Source organism: Medicago sativa, chromosome 2, assembly GCF_051527215.1.
Source record: "Medicago sativa cultivar Bolivia chromosome 2, Bolivia_mono, whole genome shotgun sequence".
Lineage (NCBI taxonomy): Eukaryota > Viridiplantae > Streptophyta > Magnoliopsida > Fabales > Fabaceae > Medicago > Medicago sativa.
Window position 1 is genome coordinate 47,260,035 of NC_140750.1, and position 18,611 is coordinate 47,278,645.

Consider the following 18,611-nt stretch of genomic DNA (forward strand, 5'->3'; position numbering starts at 1 on the left):
GATTTTACAAAGAGTGCAAGTGCCTATTTATAGGAAAACAAGTGAAAGGTTTTGTGGTGCAAAGAGTGCCACGTTTTCTTGCTAAATGAATGTAAGGAATATACTTATGTTTATACGTCTGTAACATTCATGCATAGTGCCACGCCATTCACCAAATGAATAAGCCACGTTACTGATTCTTATCAATATACTGTACATTCTTATCCAATATTGTTTTTTAAAAAATCATAAATAATATAATTAATCATATAATTCAATCATATATATTTTTCTGGTTTCAAAAATATATTTATTTATTTATTTCGGTAATAAAATTTATACAGTCGAGCAAATCACTGTCCGAAATTTGGTAGAATTTTAAGCCGAAATTTTTAACATAACCTGTTATAATATTATAGTACTAATATATAACATTATTTTTCCTAAATTCACTCTCTAGAAAAGAATTTAATTATCAGTTAATTCAGAGTAAAATACCGCAAAAACACACTAAATAATGCATAAACAAATAGGGTGTCACATTACTAACCCACTTAAAAAAAAATTCGTCCTCGAAATTGTATACCTCGAAATAAATATGGATATTGCAATCTCATATTATCCTCTAACTCCCACGTTGAATCTCCGGTTACTTGATCCCATAAAACTTTGACCAAGAAAATATGCTTCCCTCTTAGTTGTTTGACTCTTCTATCTTCGATCCTTACAGGAGACGTCTCGTATGACAAGTTCTCTTTTAACGGGACTTCATCGGGTTCAATTATGTGAGATGGATCAGGGACATACTTCCTTAATTGTGAAACATGCAACACATTGTGAATATTTGAAAGAAAAGGAGGTAAAGCAATTTGATAGGCTACTGGACCAATGCGACGAATAATTTGGTATGGCCCAATGAATTTTGGAGTGAGTTTTCTGGCCTTAATAGCTCTACCTACCCCAGTCGTTGATGTCACTCTCAAAAATACATGTTCTCCTTCCTGAAATTCAAGAGGTCTTCTTCTCCGATCAGAATAGCTTTTCTGTCTGCTTTGTGCAACCTTCATCTTCTCGCGAATTTGTTTAACTTTCTCAGTTGTCTGTTGAACAATTTCTGGTCCAAACATGATGCTCTCTCCATCTTGATACCAACACAACGGTGTCTGACATCTTCTCCCATACAAAGCTTCATAAGGTGCCATTCCTATGCTTGAGTGGTAACTATTATTGTATGTAAACTCGATCAATGGTAGTAAATTGTCCCAACTCCCTCTATTGTCTAGAACACATGCTCTCAACAAGTCTTCTAGAGATTGAATTATTCTTTCAGTTTGTCCATCCGTCTGAGGGTGATATGCTGAACTTAATCTTAATTTTGTCCCCAATGCTTTTTGTAAACTCTGCCAAAAGTGAGATGTAAATTTTGGATCTCGGTCTGAAACAATACTTGAAGGTACCCCATGTAATCTGATGATTTCCTTGATATAAATCTCAGTTAACTTGTCCACATTGTAGTTAATATTCACTGGTAAGAAATGTGCTGATTTGGTTAGTCTGTCTACGATAACCCAAATTGAATCAAAATTATGTCTGGTTCTCGGTAATCCCACAACAAAATCCATCGAAATACTCTCCCACTTCCATTCTGGAATGTCCAACGATTGAAGCATACCGGCTGGTCTTTGATGTTCCACTTTTGCTTTTTGGCATGTTAGACAAGAAGCAACATACTCCGCCACTTGCTTTTTCATTCCGGGCCACCAAAACTTTAGCTTCAAATCTTGGTACATTTTGGTTGCTCCTGGATGAATACTCAATGTACTCTTATGTGCTTCGTCTAAAATTAGTTTCCTCATTTCTAAATTATTTGGGACACAAACTCTCCCATTGCATCTCAAAATCCCATCAGTTCCCAAACTGAATTCTGCTGCTCTTTCTTCTCCTATCAATTTTCTTTTCTCTTGCAAATGCTCATCACTTTCTTGTTGTTGGCGAATATCTTCCATGAGTCCACTTGACACTTTGATCATTCCTAAGAAAATCTTTCCATCTGACAATTTCACATCAAGATTCAAATCTCGAAAATTTTCTATCAATTCTAGCTCTTTCGCCATCATTGCAGAAATGTGAATTGCCTTCCGACTCAATGCGTCAGCTACAACGTTTGCTTTTCCGGGATGATAAAGTAAAGTAAAATCATAATCTTTGAGAAATTCAATCCAGCGTCTCTGCCTCATGTTAAGCTCCTTTTGATCGAAAAGATACTTCAAACTTTTATGGTCACTAAAGACTTCAAATTTAGATCCATACAAATGATGTCTCCAAATTTTCAAGGCAAATACCACTGCAGCTAGCTCCAAATCATGTGTAGGGTAGTTCCTCTCGTGAGTCTTCAATTGTCTTGAGGCGTAGGCTACGACTCGCTTTTGTTGCATAAGTACACAACCTAACCCTTGATGTGAAGCATCACAGTACACTTCATATGGTTCATCTGGTTGTGGTAAAACTAACACAGGTGATGTTGTCAAAAGTCTCTTCATTGTTTGAAAACTTTCTTCGCATTCTTTGGTCCATACAAATGGTTGATTCTTTCTTGTAAGTTGAGTTAATGGTGCAACTATCTTTGAGAATCCTTCAATAAACCTTCGATAATATCCAGCTAAACCAACAAAACTACGAATCTCGGTCACCGTTCGTGGTTGTTCCCATGAAAGTACCGTCTCCACTTTTGCAGGGTCCACAGCTATACCATCCTTTGTAATCACGTGCCCCAAGAACTTAACCTCCTCAAGCCAAAATTCGAATTTTGACATTTTCGCATACAACTTCTTATCGTGTAAGATTTGCAAAACTTGACGCAAATGCTCTTTATGCTCCTCGTAGCTCTTAGAATATATGAGAATGTCATCGATAAAAACTACGACAAACTTATCGAGGAATGGATTAAAAATCTGGTTCATGTAGTCCATGAAGATAGCAGGTGCATTCGTCACCCCAAAAGGCATCACAAGATATTCATAATGTCCATAGCGAGTTCGAAATGCAGTTTTGGGTACATCTCCAGTTTTTACTCTGATTTGGTGATATCCCGTCCTCAGATCTATCTTTGAGAAGACAACAGCTCCACGAAGTTGGTCCATCAAATCATCAATTCGTGGTAATGGATACTTGTTCTTGATTGTCACCTTGTTCAGTTGGCGATAGTCCACACAAAGTCTTGAGCCTCCATCCTTTTTCTTCACTAACAGTACTGGAGCTCCCCAAGGTGATACGCTTGGTCTAATGAACTGTTTTGACAACAGATCTTCAAGTTGGGTTTTTAATTCCGCCAGTTCAGTAGGTGACATTCTATATGGTGCGATGGAGATCGGACCTAATCCAGGGATTAGATCGATCGAAAACTCGATATCCCTTACCGGGGGTAAACCAAGAACGTCTTCTGGAAATACTTCCGGAAAATCATTCACTATTGGGACTTGGTTCAAAACGTTTTCTCTCGCAACTTCTATAGAAGATAATAACATGTACCCTTGAGCTCCTTCTTTTGAAGAAGTTATATCATGATTAGCAGATATAAGCTCAGAATTCCCGGAATCAGGAAACACTATAGTTTTACGTGCACAATCTAAAAAGATATGGTTGAAAGATAACCAATCCATGCCTAAAATCACATCTAATTGTGTTAAAGGCAAACATATCAAGTCAACAAGAAATTTCCTATTGTGGATGACAAGAGGACATTTTAAACAAATAGCATTTGCAACTATGGGTTTAGCAGTTGCAGTAGAAATGATTAAATCAAAAGGCAGTGGTGTTATAAACAAACTCAATTGTTTCACACGATCTATTGAGATAAAAGAATGAGTTGATCCAGAATCGAATAGTACAGTTAAGAGATTACCCGTCATATCGCAACTACCTTGTATAAGATCTTTAGATTGAGAAGCCTCAACACCACTTAGAGTATAAACCCTTCCTTTCTCCTTTGGCCTTGTAGCTCTCACATTGCCCACCACAGGTTCAACTTTTTGGTTCCTGCATTCCCTGGCCATGTGTCCTATATCTCCACATTTGAAACACTTTATTCCTGTTTCGGGACAAGTGTTAGCCAAATGATCTTGTTTTCCACATTTGTAGCACCTTCAAACGAGTTCTTGATTCTGGTTTTGGTTTGATCCATTTCCAATGGCTGATGTAACTGGACGATAGGGTCGCTGATTCTGATTATTACTCACAGTTCGAGAGTAAGGCTTTTTATACGGTTGCTTTCCTTTATGGTTCCACCCTTAAGTTGGATATTTAGACCTAGATGGTCCACCCACACTTCCTCGATTGATTCCACCTTCCTTCATTGCTTCTATCTTCCTACATTTTTCTACAAGTGGTTGGAATTGACGAATTTCTAGTGGCAAGACAGATTCTTTGATGTTATGCTTCAGTCCACCTTCAAATCGTTCACATAGCCAATCTTCATACATCTGGTCCTGAAAGAAACGAAAATATTTTGCCAACGACTCAAACGTGCTGCATATTCTCCAATCGTCATTCCTCCTTGTTTCAGGGTCAGAAATTCTTGTTCCTTTGCAGTCCTAGCACTTCTAGGAAAATACTTGTCGAGAAATTTCGTACGAAATATTTCCCAAGTAATATCTTGATTGTTAGCTTCAATCATCTTGCGAGTTCCTTTCCACCAGTATTCGGCATCTCCCAATAGTAAGTAAGATGCATATGTTACCTTTACTTCATCAGGACACCTCAACACAACGAATATCTTTTCTATCTCTTGGAGCCATAAGTCAGCTTTCTCTGGTTCAGTTTCTCCAAGAAATTGTGGAGGATCGTGACGTCTGAAATCTACCAATCCTTTATTTTCAGCATTTCTTTCTTCCCTTTGTTGCTTTCGAATGTCCCTTTCAGCCTTTGCAGCAGTTTGTTCTGCAATGGTTGCTGCCATTTCTGCCATAGCTTGAATAGCTCTTCCCATACCTCCTTCGGTATTGCTTGCCTCTCCATTTTCGGCTTCTATATGATTATTTCTACGAGTCATTGGGTTCCTAAAAGTCATAATTGGTTAGAACCTAATTATTAACTAATATAATAATCTATACAAAGTTAGTACAAACAAACGTAATTAGTACAGACATCCTCTAACGTTCCCGAAAGAATCATCCGTGCTCTGATACCACTAATGTAACGCCCCATTTTCCATAACGTTAGAAAATGGTGTTACGTCTTAATACTTAAGTGTCTAACGCGAATTAAGTTCATAAAACTTACTTTTACTAGTAAATTAATTTGGTTACTAAAAATTTAATTTAAATAAATATCTTTCTTGCATTTTTTTTTTAAATAAAAGTCTTAGCTCTTGATCGTAAAACATAAAAATAAATAAAACACAAGGATATAAAATATGCATCAATATATTCTACACGACGTTAATTATCTTGCCCTTAGGCTTACATACTCAGGCTTGTCAGGGTTAGTTAGATATTTTACAAACACCTGCAAGTTAAAGTACGTCATATTTAAGTCAAACTAATTAAACATAATGAGAGATAACTAGTTTTTCGATTCCTATGGTTGTCCTACTTATTCCTGTGCATATCAGTGTTTGGGACACCATATCCAATTCCCAAACTGCATCTCCTATTTCCTCCAGACACTCAATCCTTCGGTTCCCCGAGTGACTCAATGACTTCCCCGACATTATCTGCAAATTGTAAGGGTGAAATACTCGCACACAAGGTTAACTAAATGCTTAATAATATTACATGATGATATATAATATTTTATAGTTACATATAATGTTTTTCAAATAAAGAAATATATAACAAAATTATACATGTAATTTCTTTCACTATTAAATCCTACAAAAATTTAAATAACCACATAGAAATTAAATAATCACAAGAAAATATAAATCGATTGAGAACACAAAAATTTATGGCAATCACGCACATCAAAGTTAGTCAAAAACAAAGATCACTTAACACTTTATCATAATCAATACAAAGTTTATAGTTTTGACTTGTTAGTAGCATCTTGGTTAAACCTACTCCATGGAGACCTCTATTATGAGTGTAAGGCCGTCTCAACTGCCATAACATGATTGTTTGCAATGAGTAGATATATAATCTCTACTCCAACCATTCTGGCCCGATCGCTGCACCTTATTATAGATAGTCCTGCACAGTCAGGTATCACTGCGTCGGGTATTATGATTTCCTCCAGTTAGAGAAGCTATCACTAACTATTGGTAGGAGTTCAAAACGCCTGTGATCCCCAGAAGGTCTGTAGTCGACCCAACTGAACCTATCCTCAGTCTTATATACGTTATCGTATTATAAGAAACAACCTGTATTACTCTTTACAAAAATTATTATTTTTGTAAATCTTCAACACAACTGTTTTCATCAACAATCAACTTAACAATTTAATTGTCAAAAGTCATAAATGTACCTTAAGAGAAATTTCTTCAAATAAAATTAATAATAATAACTGTGAGTTAGTTATAAGATAAATAAATTAAGAAAAATATATTATATATACTTACAATACCACGTTTAACTGATTACTTATCATATATATATGTATGCATAATATTTAGAATGTTTTCTAGAATTTCTTCTTTCTACTTACTGTCCATTTCAATAAATAATATAAATAATCAAATTTGCTCATTAATAATATATATTTAAAACAGATTAATACTACAATTAAATACACAAATTTTCTTAATTTCATGTGATAATATACATATATATCTTGGGCGTTCTCTAAAGTATATCCCCTTACCTTTCAGCTTTTCAAAACTTGAGTAATCACCTTCTTCAACACCTAATTACTCATCAAAATAATTATCTCTTAACTAACTATCATTGAAATAAACACTAAAATTATTAAATGCTAAAAGTTAAGGTAATTTTAATAATTATAGAGTTGACCATAAATTTGGAACGTAACAACATTAACATTAAAAAAATTCTAGAGACAATTTTCCAATAGCTATAATGAACTAGTTTGATCAATTTTTACTAGTTTTAATCCAATCTTCCAGAAATAATTATGAGTTATCAAAACTTTTAAAAATAACTTCTAATACCTACTATTTTATTTTTATAGTTTCTAGTGTCTAATTTATAAACAAAAACATCAACGGTAGATTATTTCATTTATCTATATCAATAGATACAACTTAATTAAATCTACATAATTAATATAATCAAGTGTTTAAACTCCTAAATTTAATAAATAATTTCTTGTTACTAATAAAAAAATGACTATTCCCTTTTAATCAGCTCTATCACTAAATATGGCTAAGTTAAAATATAACTCATTTCATTTTATTTTATTTGTGAAGATCAAGTGAGATTTATAGTTTTGGTTCTCTAAGGCATAATATTAATTTCAACAAAAGTTTATTGAAAGACCAAACTATTTTCTAGTGGTTAGCTAAGTTACAAGAAAGAACTTTTTGGACAAAATAATACAAACAAAACAAAGGAATAAAAGAACTAGTTTGTTTTTGGATTATTAAACAAAGTAGTTTAAAAAAATAAAAGAGAACTAAGAATCACACCTTTGTTTTAGTTCTGCTTCTGCTATTGCTATGCAGGTTTGTGATTTTACAAAGAGTGCAAGTGCCTATTTATAGGAAAACAAGTGAAAGGTTTTGTGGTGCAAAGAGTGCCACGTTTTCTTGCTAAAGGAATGTAAGGAATATACTTATGTTTATACTTCTGTAACATTCATGCATAGTGCCACGCCATTCACCAAATGAATAAGCCACGTTACCGATTCTTATCAATATACTGTACATTCTTATCCAATATTGTTTTTTAAAAAATCATAAATAATATAATTAATCATATAATTCAATCATATATATTTTTCTGGTTTCAAAAATATATTTATTTATTTATTTCGGTAATAAAATTTATACAGTCGAGCAAATCACTGTCCGAAATTTGGTAGAATTTTAAGCCGAAATTTTTAACATAACCTGTTATAATATTATAGTACTAATATATAACATTATTTTTCCTAAATTCACTCTCTAGAAAAGAATTTAATTATCAGTTAATTCAGAGTAAAATACCGCAAAAACACACTAAATAATGCATAAACAAATAGGGTGTCACAGTCAACGCTTTATGAAGATAAGCATCCAATGCCTTCAAATCCTCTCCAATTGACCGTTGCTTTACAATTCCAGTCTTCTGCAATTCTTAGACGAGTTTAAAATCCATTGAGCAGCCCTTGAAGCTTTAAGTCTTGCATCTCTTGATGAACTTCAGCTTCTGATGAGATGCTTCTGATGAACTTCAGCTTCTGATGACGTCATCACTTCAGGAGCACATTGTCTTCAGGAGCACTTTTGACTTCAGGAGCACTTCTCTTCAGACGCTTTAAGCTTCCATTTTGTTGATTTCTTAGCTCTCTTTTGTCCATTCAGAACCTATTTGAGATGTCAAATTTTGTCTATGGTCCTATACACTTGAACAAATATTAGCTTATCCAATTGACAATTTTTAATACCTTGTTATCATCAAAACTATCAAAGGCTCTTTGTTAAACACATTTTGTTCCAACAAACTTGTCTTTAGGAAAATAGATCTAACGTAAGATTTAGGTTTAGGGTTTGGTTTGTAAAGGATTTGTTATTAAGATGAACCAATAATTCCAAGGCGCTTTTATTATTATTAATTTTCAATCAATAACAATCCCAACTTTTAACCTTTAAATTTTCAGCTAATCTGTTTAAAAGTGAATCAAATACACAACTCCCTATCGGAACGATAACTCTTTATTACTACTTCGGTAAACCGTGCACTTGCAGATTTACGACATCACATGCCAGTGATAACCATGCAATCTCCCATCCCTTTTGCAAGTGTCCTTTGATTGAAAATGAGTTCTTAGAACCAAGCCATCAGGCACTGGCCTACTCCATCAGAAAGAACGAATGTGAATCCAGTAGGGAGTTCTCCAGCCAACCATGTGCAGTCGAAGTGCGCTCAGCTTTTATGCCCAAAAGAACCTGGTGAAGGTAGAGATTGCTCTGTCAATGTTCTCACCCCCTGCAACAGAGGCATCCAACAACATCAAGAAGTAATCTGCACTTTCAACTCCAGCAGCAGACACAATGTCCAAGATGCGTCGAGTTTCCACCACATCAGGTTCAGTATCATACATGAGGCTAACCCCACGTTACATGCAGTAATTCGCATGTTCGCTCTCAACCATCATGTTAAGAAAGTTTTGTTAGTGCAGGGTTAGTTCGTCATCATTGCACCAATCTACATAATCTGGGGGTAAATCCCTAAGAACAACAGGGAGTTTGCAGATTCTTGCATGATCTTTTGAGGTTCGCAAGAAACTCAGAAGATGCTGAGTACCAAACTCAGCAACCTTCTTCGCGATGAGTATGAGTTCATCGTCATTCAACCTGTTCATGATTTTAGAAATGTGAAAGAAAATGGAGTTGAATTTGGGTTTTTTTTTTAGAAAAAAGGGAAGAAACAGAGCAGAAGTGATGAGAAAGGGAAGGAAAACCAGTTTATATAGCCTTAAAGAGGTTAGAGTAATGATGGTTAATCATCCGGCTTTGCCTGTTAATGAAGGCCACGTGGCCATTACTCTAAGGTGTGGTTTCTCGAGGAACTGAAGAGTTTAAAAGGTTCATGTATTAAAATTATATTTTAATTCTCTGACAACATGTAAATATTGAAAAACTTTCAATTTCCAGATTATTTTCTCATTGTTTTATTTGAAAAGAAACTTTTCAATTTCCCTTTATTTCGATTAGCTTCAATTGACTGTTTGTTCGATTTGCTTAGTGATGCATTACATTTTAGAAGTTTCAAAGTGTATTTAAATCACATCTGATGAAATTTGAAATAAAGCAAAACTTAGCATAAAACGGACGAGACTGCTAAGATCCAAAATATTACAATCAAAGCAAATTACTAAGAATTCGAAAGAAGACAATAAAACTGAAATACTTAAAAATTACAAAGTACAAAAAGTGCTAAATTTCAAACTCAGCCTTGAGTTTGTTAATATATGCCTTCGAATGAACCAGCTTGTTGTTAAGACAATCTCTTTCGATGGTCAGTTTGGTGACTTCAACACTGTCTTTTTAATTCGACAACTTTCTCAATGGTAAGACTCGCCTCTTTTTTTAAGCTTTTCATCCTTTGCTAAGAGAGCTTCTTTCTTCGACTCCAATTCTTGAATTGCTTTCTTATAATTGGAGATGGCATGGTTATACTCTTCGATTTTCTCCTGGACAACTGGAACTTCTTTCTTGAAGTTGTCGATCTTTTTCTTGGATTCTTCGATCCCAGCTAAGAGCTCATCTTTGCGCTTGATCTGGTCTGTAAGTTTGACTTGACCATCCTTATGCCTTCGTAGATCGACAACAATTTGATCCAAAATAGGCTCCAACTCGGCGGCAAATTTGATAAATTTATCTTTAAGAGAAGAGTTGGTAAGCCTATGAAACAGATCCTTAACCTTCGGAATGACGCTTCCATCTTGCTCAATTTTATGGAATAAATCAACGTCTAATACTTGAGTTCGATTTTCATGAAGCAAACTAGCCTTAGAGATTTCTGGATGCTCACTTGCAGTACCAACTAAAGGTTCTGTATTAGTCTTCTAAGAGAAAATGTCAAGACTCTTGACAATATCTAGAGCTCCGTATAGGTCTCGCTCTTTTAGTGCTTGAAATTCTTCTTGACCCGTCGTTGCACAGGTAGACTTTGTCATTTGAATAGGGGTCTTGGTTCCAGGGGAATCATGTCGAGATTCATTTTCAGATTCATCAACGACCTCTCTGTGACTATTCCCATCTGTCTCAATATGTTCTGAACCATCTTCGGAATTCAACCCATGAGGCATTCTATCTTTACCACCTTTGACTGGAGATGAGACTTCTTCAGTACCTCCGTCAGTAGGTTGTGGATCATCTTTAACATCTTCAGCATGTGAATCTTGAGCAGGTTCAGAGGTGTTTTTCTCTAAATCTTCATCATCTTCTTGAGGATTAGCATCATCTTCTTGAGGATTGGAGTTAACTACTATCTGATCCTCAAAAATAGTTTCAACTAGTGGTTTAAAAGTGGATGAAGGTTTTGGTTGTTTGCCAGCTTTAGCATTGCTATTTTTAGTATCTTGAAACATTATGGTTAAAATTAGTAGAGAAGTTGGTGAAATAATTCAACGAGATCTTCAAAGTCAAATGAAATTACCTTCGACACATTGTCTCCAACACAAGAATGAGCACTTGCAGGTTTGTTGTTCGTGTGTCCTCGACTCTTCTTTCTTTTGTTTTTCACAACTACCTTTTCATCAGTTGCAGTTTTGTTACCATCTGGATTTTCTTGAGAATGATCAGGAGAAGCATGCTCACTAGATGCCTTGTGTTTTTCTTAAGCATGTTTCCTTTTCTTTTCCCTCTCAACTCGAGTTCCTGAATCAACTCTTTTCTCAGCAACATCAATGGTTTTGAGTGAAGCATCAGACTAAAACAGAAAAGAAGATAAACTGGTGTTAATCTTGAAAGGAAAATACCAATGCATATAAAGGTACAAAAAGACTTACTTCGGCTTCATCTTGTTTTGTCTTCTTTAAAGAACGATCAGAAGTTTCAGCTCCTTTTCTCTTTCGATCCTATGGAAAAATCATATGATTAGTAGATAAGATAAATTGAAAAGAAGAAAAAGGAATTTAAGAGGTTAGAAAGATCATTACATCTTTCTTTCCTAGTTCTTGAGTCTTGCCCTTCTTCGAAGAAGTACTAGCCTTCGATGTTTCCTCTTTCCCAGCTCCAGTCTTTTGCCCTGATAGTAGAGGTACATCTAGAAATGAGTAGGCATAACAAGTAAGTTTTACAATAAAGTAAATGTGTGTGTTAACCTTGATCTCAAAAGAGGTTTGCAAAGATGCTTACCAACTTCTATAGGAGATGTGATGCGAATTTGGTGTAAGCCATAATGTAATCGACCTCTAAACGTGTATATGTCAAGCTTAGTCGGAGTGATTTTCTTTGCTTCCTTTTTAATAAGACTTTGTTTCATTGCCATCCAAGAACTGCATACGAACCATTTTGGATATGGTGGTCTGAATGCTATGGCTAGTTCACTAGATGGCAATGGTGGAAATTTAACTTTGAAATACAAAGCAAAAAGGTATTTGTTGGTGAAAAAAGGAGGAAATTTCGATGTTGGAATTCTTTCTAAAAGTTTTTCTTTTAGTGTTTAAGCAGCATAATAAACCGTCTGACTAAGATGCAAAGGATCATATACAGTTTTGAAGTACTTTTGGAAAGCTTGAATTTCTCGAATGTGTATACCTTTCGTTTTCTTCGTTTTTGTCTGCAGAGAATTAAAAGCAGAGTTCAGCTCAGAAAGCAAAGTGTCTAAGTTCACTTCCTTTCTTCTGTCGACGAAGTATCTTCGCCACCATTTAAAGAATGATTTAGTGCATTCATAGGAGAGTTCAAAGTGGAGAGGATTGAAGTTTGGAACTACAGTGTTGAATTTGAGAAGATAATTTTGCCATTGATGCTCAGTTTTTGGTTTCCTTATATCATCTTTAGATTTGAAAAACAGGCTAGGGCAAGTTTGAACCAAACCAAATTGCCTTGCCACTAAGTTTGGCTGATAGCCAAATGCACCGTAAGAATCTGTAGTGGTATTTGGACATGTCCTACTAGAGAGGATAGTAGGAGTCAAATAAGCTTTCCAAATGGCATTGGTTTCCTCTTGGTGTTAGACATCTTTGGTAGGGAATTCTCTAACAAACCATTCTATTCCACACGTTCTTGTCGAAAATGGAGCTAAACAGGATGTGAAAACGTCACAATCCATAAAGACTTTGAAAGCTTCAGAAAAAAGGGTTTGGCTAGTTCTAGTTTCTTTGTATCGAAACAATGCAAGACCAATCCCTTAGTAGGTCTTTTGTCATATGCTTCTTCAAAGTCTTCAGGAAGAAAGGCAATCGCAGTCAATTTCGACCTAAAAGTGGCCAGAAGCCACAATTGAAATAGCCAGATTGGGCCAGGAATAATTAAACTTTCAACTTGGTCTCTCATTTCAGCTACTCCTTCATTAAGGCATTCATACAAAAAGCCTAAGATAAGTTTGCTTAGGCAAACTTGCTTTCCTTCATGCAGTTGATAGGCTAAGGTCCTATATTATTTTGCTACCTGAATGGATCTTGTGCAAAAAACATACATAGATAACCAGTTGGTTAAAAAAGCTATGTGTTCATCATCTGAAACTTCCTTGTCATCAGGCTTGTGTTGGGCTTTGATATAGTGACCAGAAGTGACTTTGTTAAAATCAAAGGTAATGACTGACTCACAAGCGCTTGGGTTGAAAGTTTCACTAGTGGGTTTTAGGCCTGTAATGGCTGCAACATCTAGCAATGTAGGCATAAGCATGCCACATTTCAAATGTAAACTGCTGGTTGAACTATTCCATAAATGGAGCGCAGCCAATAACATATGCTTTTGGTACATATGACCTTGCCTCGACAGCTGAATAAGGTTAAAGATTCCTAAATCTTTCCAAAAATTACATTTATGTTTTTCCATCCTATCAAGCCATGCGATATAGTCTTCGACTTTATCGATCCTTGGGGTTGCCCTAAAAACCCTAATGTCTAGGTAATTAAGGTCGTAAGGTTCATCAGGATTTTTGGTAAAGATGAGAGGCGGATTTGTCTTATCATGAGGAAAGTATGCCTTAACCTCCTTGCTTTCTGTTTTATCAATAGGCCCTAAATACGCATATGGTGATTTAGAGGAAGAAATTAGTACCTGGGATTTCCAGATTTGAGCTTTTTCTTCTTTCAAATCTGGTTCTTCAGTGAACCAAGCATTTCCAGGTTGATGTTGCATGGAGAAATTTTGCAACCCTCGCTCTGGTTGAGATTGCGAAGGACTTTCGTTATTGCTCATCATGATAGAAAAATTGATGGATGATTTTCAGAAAAAAAAAAAAAAAACTTCTTTTGATGGAGATTTTAAGGGTTTGAGAGTGAAAAATGCGACGAGCTTTCACGATGGAGAAGAAGAAGAGTGTAAAGTTCAGAAAAGTGAGTTGAAAAAGTGAAGAAGAAAAGGTTTATACATTTTTATAGTCTCTGATTTTCAACAGATGTCAACATCTTAAGTTGACAGTTATTAAAAAATAAAGAAAGTGGTAGTTCCCAGATACTGGAACGTGGCCCACTAAGTATGATTTGATAACATCATAAAAAGGTTCTTCAACTACCTTTAGCTCCTGAGGTTAGTGATGTCATTTGTTTCGACTAAAAGAAATGTGTTCAACAAGGTTCAAAAACGTCCCTCTCTCTCTCTCTCTCTCTCTCTCTCTCTATATATATATATATATATATATCTGGAGATATAAACGAAAAAGACATTTTTGGAGGCAATTTGTTAGCTTGTATTTTCGACAGGCTATAATAAACGCAGTCAATAAAGTTTGACTTAGGTTTTGAAGAGAATTAATGAGTTCGATTCACTAGTCTGATCGAATTTATGGACTTAAAGGAATTTGTTGTTTTCTTGGTGATGGTTCGACAAGCAAACAAAGGTCGAAGGAAAGTTTGTGCCAGATAAATAAGCCAATCAGCGGTTACTGTCGAAGGGTGTTATTTGAAATTCAAATCAAAGTGATGTCTGTAGCCGTTTTTAGCAGTTATGTTCGAACGTTTTTGTATAGGTAGTTACTAAGTATAAATAGTAGTTTTTCATAGGGAAAATGGGTCACAATTCAATCATACAGAAAACTTACACTCAAACTATCCGCATTCAGAGAGAAACGAGTAACAAGTCACAATGTATGAATCTGTGTACCAATTTACATTTAATCAATGCAATTTACGTTTGTTTCTTTAAATTCCATTGCAATTTACTTGCTCTTTCAAGCAATTTACTTTATCTCTTTGAAGATAACTTCGACGAGTTCAACCTTTGTTGGATTTGACGGTTATATTCATATTTTGCATAACAATATCAAGAACATTCATCATTTTCTGGAAAATAACAAACACAATATGTCCCAAAGATTTACTGATTGATTTTGCAAGTAACTATTTTTAAATCAGCGGTTGTTTACCAAAAACCAAGGTAAACAATGTACACGTGAAACTCATTTAAATATTAAAAAATGGATTCTGCTGTTGTGAAAGCTCTAAATGTTGTAACTCTAAAATATCAATGTTTTTTTTGTCAAGTAACCTAAAGGCTACAGCTAGGGGTTGGCAAAAATAACCAATAAATAAACTGAATAAGTTAACCGAATTGAATCAAACTAAAATTAACTAAATCATTGCATTAGTTATTGAACTGAATTGTTATTTTAAAAACAATTCACTAACTAAACCGAACGGTTATTAAACTTGGTTAATGGTTGTGAACCGAACTGAACCATTACATCTCACTTAATCCTCACTTAATCATATCAGTTCTCACTTCTCACTATTCTGAAAATATATCACACAAAAATCATGAACCAATTCATTTCAATTTCAATCCAATTCACCTCTTCTTCTCTTATTCTCACTCAATCGAAGCTAGTTCACATGAACGGAACCGAAATGTGACCTCATTGATTTTGCGATTCTCACTCTTCTTCTTCTTCTGGACTTTTCTGCGATTCTCACTCTCACCTCTTCTACGATTCCTAAGGTATAAATTTGTTTATGGGTATGATGTTTTTTGAGTTTTGTTTTTGGGTATCATTGATTTTGATTTCTGAGTATAATTTTATTTGATTTTTGTTTTTGGGTATGATTTTGTTTGATTTTTGTTTCTGGGTATTTTTGTTTCTGTATGATGATTTTGTTTTTGGCCTTTTGGGTTAAGTTTATTGTTACAGAAATAACTTATTCATAAATAACTTATTCATAAGCACTTATATAGAATATGTTGTGCTAAGGTTGCTTATTTTTTGTTTGTCTAACTTCAGATTGATTAGTGTTTCTATATTGTTTGGACTTGTTTAATTAGGCCTTAAATTTGAATGAATTTTCTTGATGTCATTGTCTCCTTAAAATTGAACTTTAGCAGTAATTAATAAAATACTAATATTTGTAACAATCTCATCATATGTATATTTTGAGAGAACCGAAGCAAGTGGTATAATACAGATGGTGTTACTGATAAAATTCATGAAACATAAACTGTAACACCCATACCAGACGTATCTAGAAAGTCTAGCACGTGCGTTATTATTAGTACTGGATACATTAAAATTTACAACATAAATTACATACGAATGAATATTTATACAACAAATTGCGTTCGAACGTAAATAACATAAACATCTCAATCATACATATATAATTTCATCCTTAAAGTTCAAAGCATCCTGCAGTGACACGAACGCACACTTGCTGAAACATCCATCCGTCTTCAAGCTAGCATAACATCCTGCCTATCTGAAACAAATAAGGATTGGGATGAGACATAATGTCTCAGTGAGTTCCCCTAAATCCTAGGCTATAGGCAACCTCAAGGGGAAACCTACGGTCACCACGTGTCTACATTACAACCTGACGGTTGATTATACGTGTGTGGGGACTTGCATACTTAGACGGTAGTGCATACTAGAGCCGTCATAATCTTATCTCACTTGTTATAGGCTTCACTTCCTATACGTGTCATGGCGGTTGAGGGAACCTAGACCGTATTGCCAAGTATACGATCTACGTATCAAGGCCTAACCTAACATAATCATGACATAAATCTAAACCGGACGATTAGGGGAACCTAAGTTCGTCATCGGTTTCATATCCTTTACTTGCTCTATGCATATCTTGCTCTATTTCATGCCTTATACTTATCATATAGCATCTAATGCTCTTGTCCTTAACATGGTCTTGCATGGATCATTCTACATATCATAACATAATCATAAGAAACATAATCGTATTCATATCATGCATAAACGTATCTAAGTTCATTCATTGGGTTAGCGTTGAACAAACAATTATTATCTTGATTCATTTTACGGATAGTCCCGGGTGGGGTAACCCCGAGATCAATCAAATACATGACCGATGTACGTACATCGGACTCCCTCGGTGTCGTGCGGGTCCCTTGTGGCTTGAACCGTTCCCCTTAGGTCGAGAACCTCCCGTATCCCCCTGGCATGGATAACAAGAGACACGAGCACCTACGTCTTGTTTACTCAGTGACATACGGGTCCCTTATGGCTTGAATCGTTCTCATTACGAGAACCCCTTGTATCCCCCTGATGTGGATAACAAGAGACATGTCACCTAAACTTAGTAATCATAGTCTTGTCGTTCGTATAGGTTAAACCTAATCATGCATACATGTTTAGCTCGGAACCTTAATCGATCCGATTAGCGGTAAATGTTCATACTTGTACATACTTAGTCTTAGTGGAGAGATTAACTATCCTATCCACAACTTAACATACTTATATCTTATCTAACTCATGTGCGAAGAGATTATCATTCGCGTCTTATCATTCTAGGATTCTTGCTAAACATACTAGTTCTCGACTACTATGTCGAGGCTCTAGTTTATTCCCTTTCTTAATGCTTTCTACCCGAATAAACGGCTTAAACTCTCTTGTGCCTCTCTTGATGTACATGTTAAGATTACCATGATTCTTGATTCGATGATTGCTTGATGTTATGTGCAATGATTAGATGTTGTTTTGGGGTTACAAAGTCATAAAATGTTGAAGGAAAAGCTTCGGAATGCACCACGGACCCTGAACTGGGCCAACAGGCAAAAGCAAGTTGGCCAAGTCCAGAAGGCCACGTTATTAGCGCAGCTGGGGCGTAGCCCTTGCTGAAGAATTTCGCTATTAGCGTATATTTCGCTAATAGCGTGGTTCTTCGGGTCTGTGGTACAAATTTTGTTATTTTTGACCCAAAACTCATCCTAATGGTTCCTGCAATGCACCAAAACATCCAGCAACATATATATACATTATAAAACATCTTTCATAGCAATATTAACATGTACAAAGCAAGATCAAGGCAAGGGTATAAAAATCATATTTTCCCTAATCTTAACATAAATCATGCTTTGCTTGCAAATTAAGCACATAATCCCAATGGTGAGGTTCTATCTAAGAACTCACCTAGTTATAGCATCCACAAGCCTTTACATCATCCTTTCTCCAATCCAAACCCTAGTTTGTTCCTCTTGCATCAAAGCTCCAACCATTCCAATCTTGAGGTTTTCTTGCAATTTAAGGCACCACAATCCATGTTTGTTCATCATTTGCATAAAACTTGAGAACTTGAGGGAAGAAGATTGAAGAATGAGGGCGCCATCTAGAGAGAAGGAGGAGAGGAAATCTTCTCTCAAACCTAGAGAGAGAAACAAAAGGAGAAAGTGAGATATTTTGGTCCAACACCAAATAAATATCCTTTCCCAAGCAATTACCCAATTGCCCTTGCCTTAAACGTGTTTAGCTTGACTCTGGTACATAAGTCCATACTTAACTGTTAAAATTTCCATGAATCTTAGTCCTCTAATACATTTAACAGATAAAATTTCCATTAGCTGACGAGCGGGATATTACATTCTACTCCCCTTAAAAAAAAAATTGTCCTCGAAATTTAGAGAT

General features: G+C 35.4%; 1 protein-coding gene, 1 long non-coding RNA gene and 1 pseudogene across 2 annotated transcripts; all 3 read right to left on the reverse strand.

Annotated features, from left to right (window-relative positions):
* Positions 1-4,414: 4,414 nt before the first annotated feature.
* On the reverse strand, positions 4,415-5,026 carry LOC146946966 (uncharacterized). The gene has a single exon (XM_085748346.1). It carries the CDS (start codon positions 5,024-5,026, stop codon positions 4,415-4,417), a length of 612 nt encoding a protein of 203 aa, XP_085604472.1.
* A 355-nt stretch (positions 5,027-5,381) lies between these two features.
* Positions 5,382-7,600, reverse strand: LOC146946967 (uncharacterized). The gene is made up of 3 exons (XR_015026872.1): positions 7,559-7,600; positions 6,775-6,816; positions 5,382-5,689 (listed from the first exon to the last, which is right to left on the reverse strand). It is a non-coding gene; the product is annotated as an uncharacterized LOC146946967 (long non-coding RNA).
* A 3,814-nt stretch (positions 7,601-11,414) lies between these two features.
* Positions 11,415-14,260, reverse strand: LOC146946968 (uncharacterized; annotated as a pseudogene).
* Positions 14,261-18,611: the final 4,351 nt, after the last annotated feature.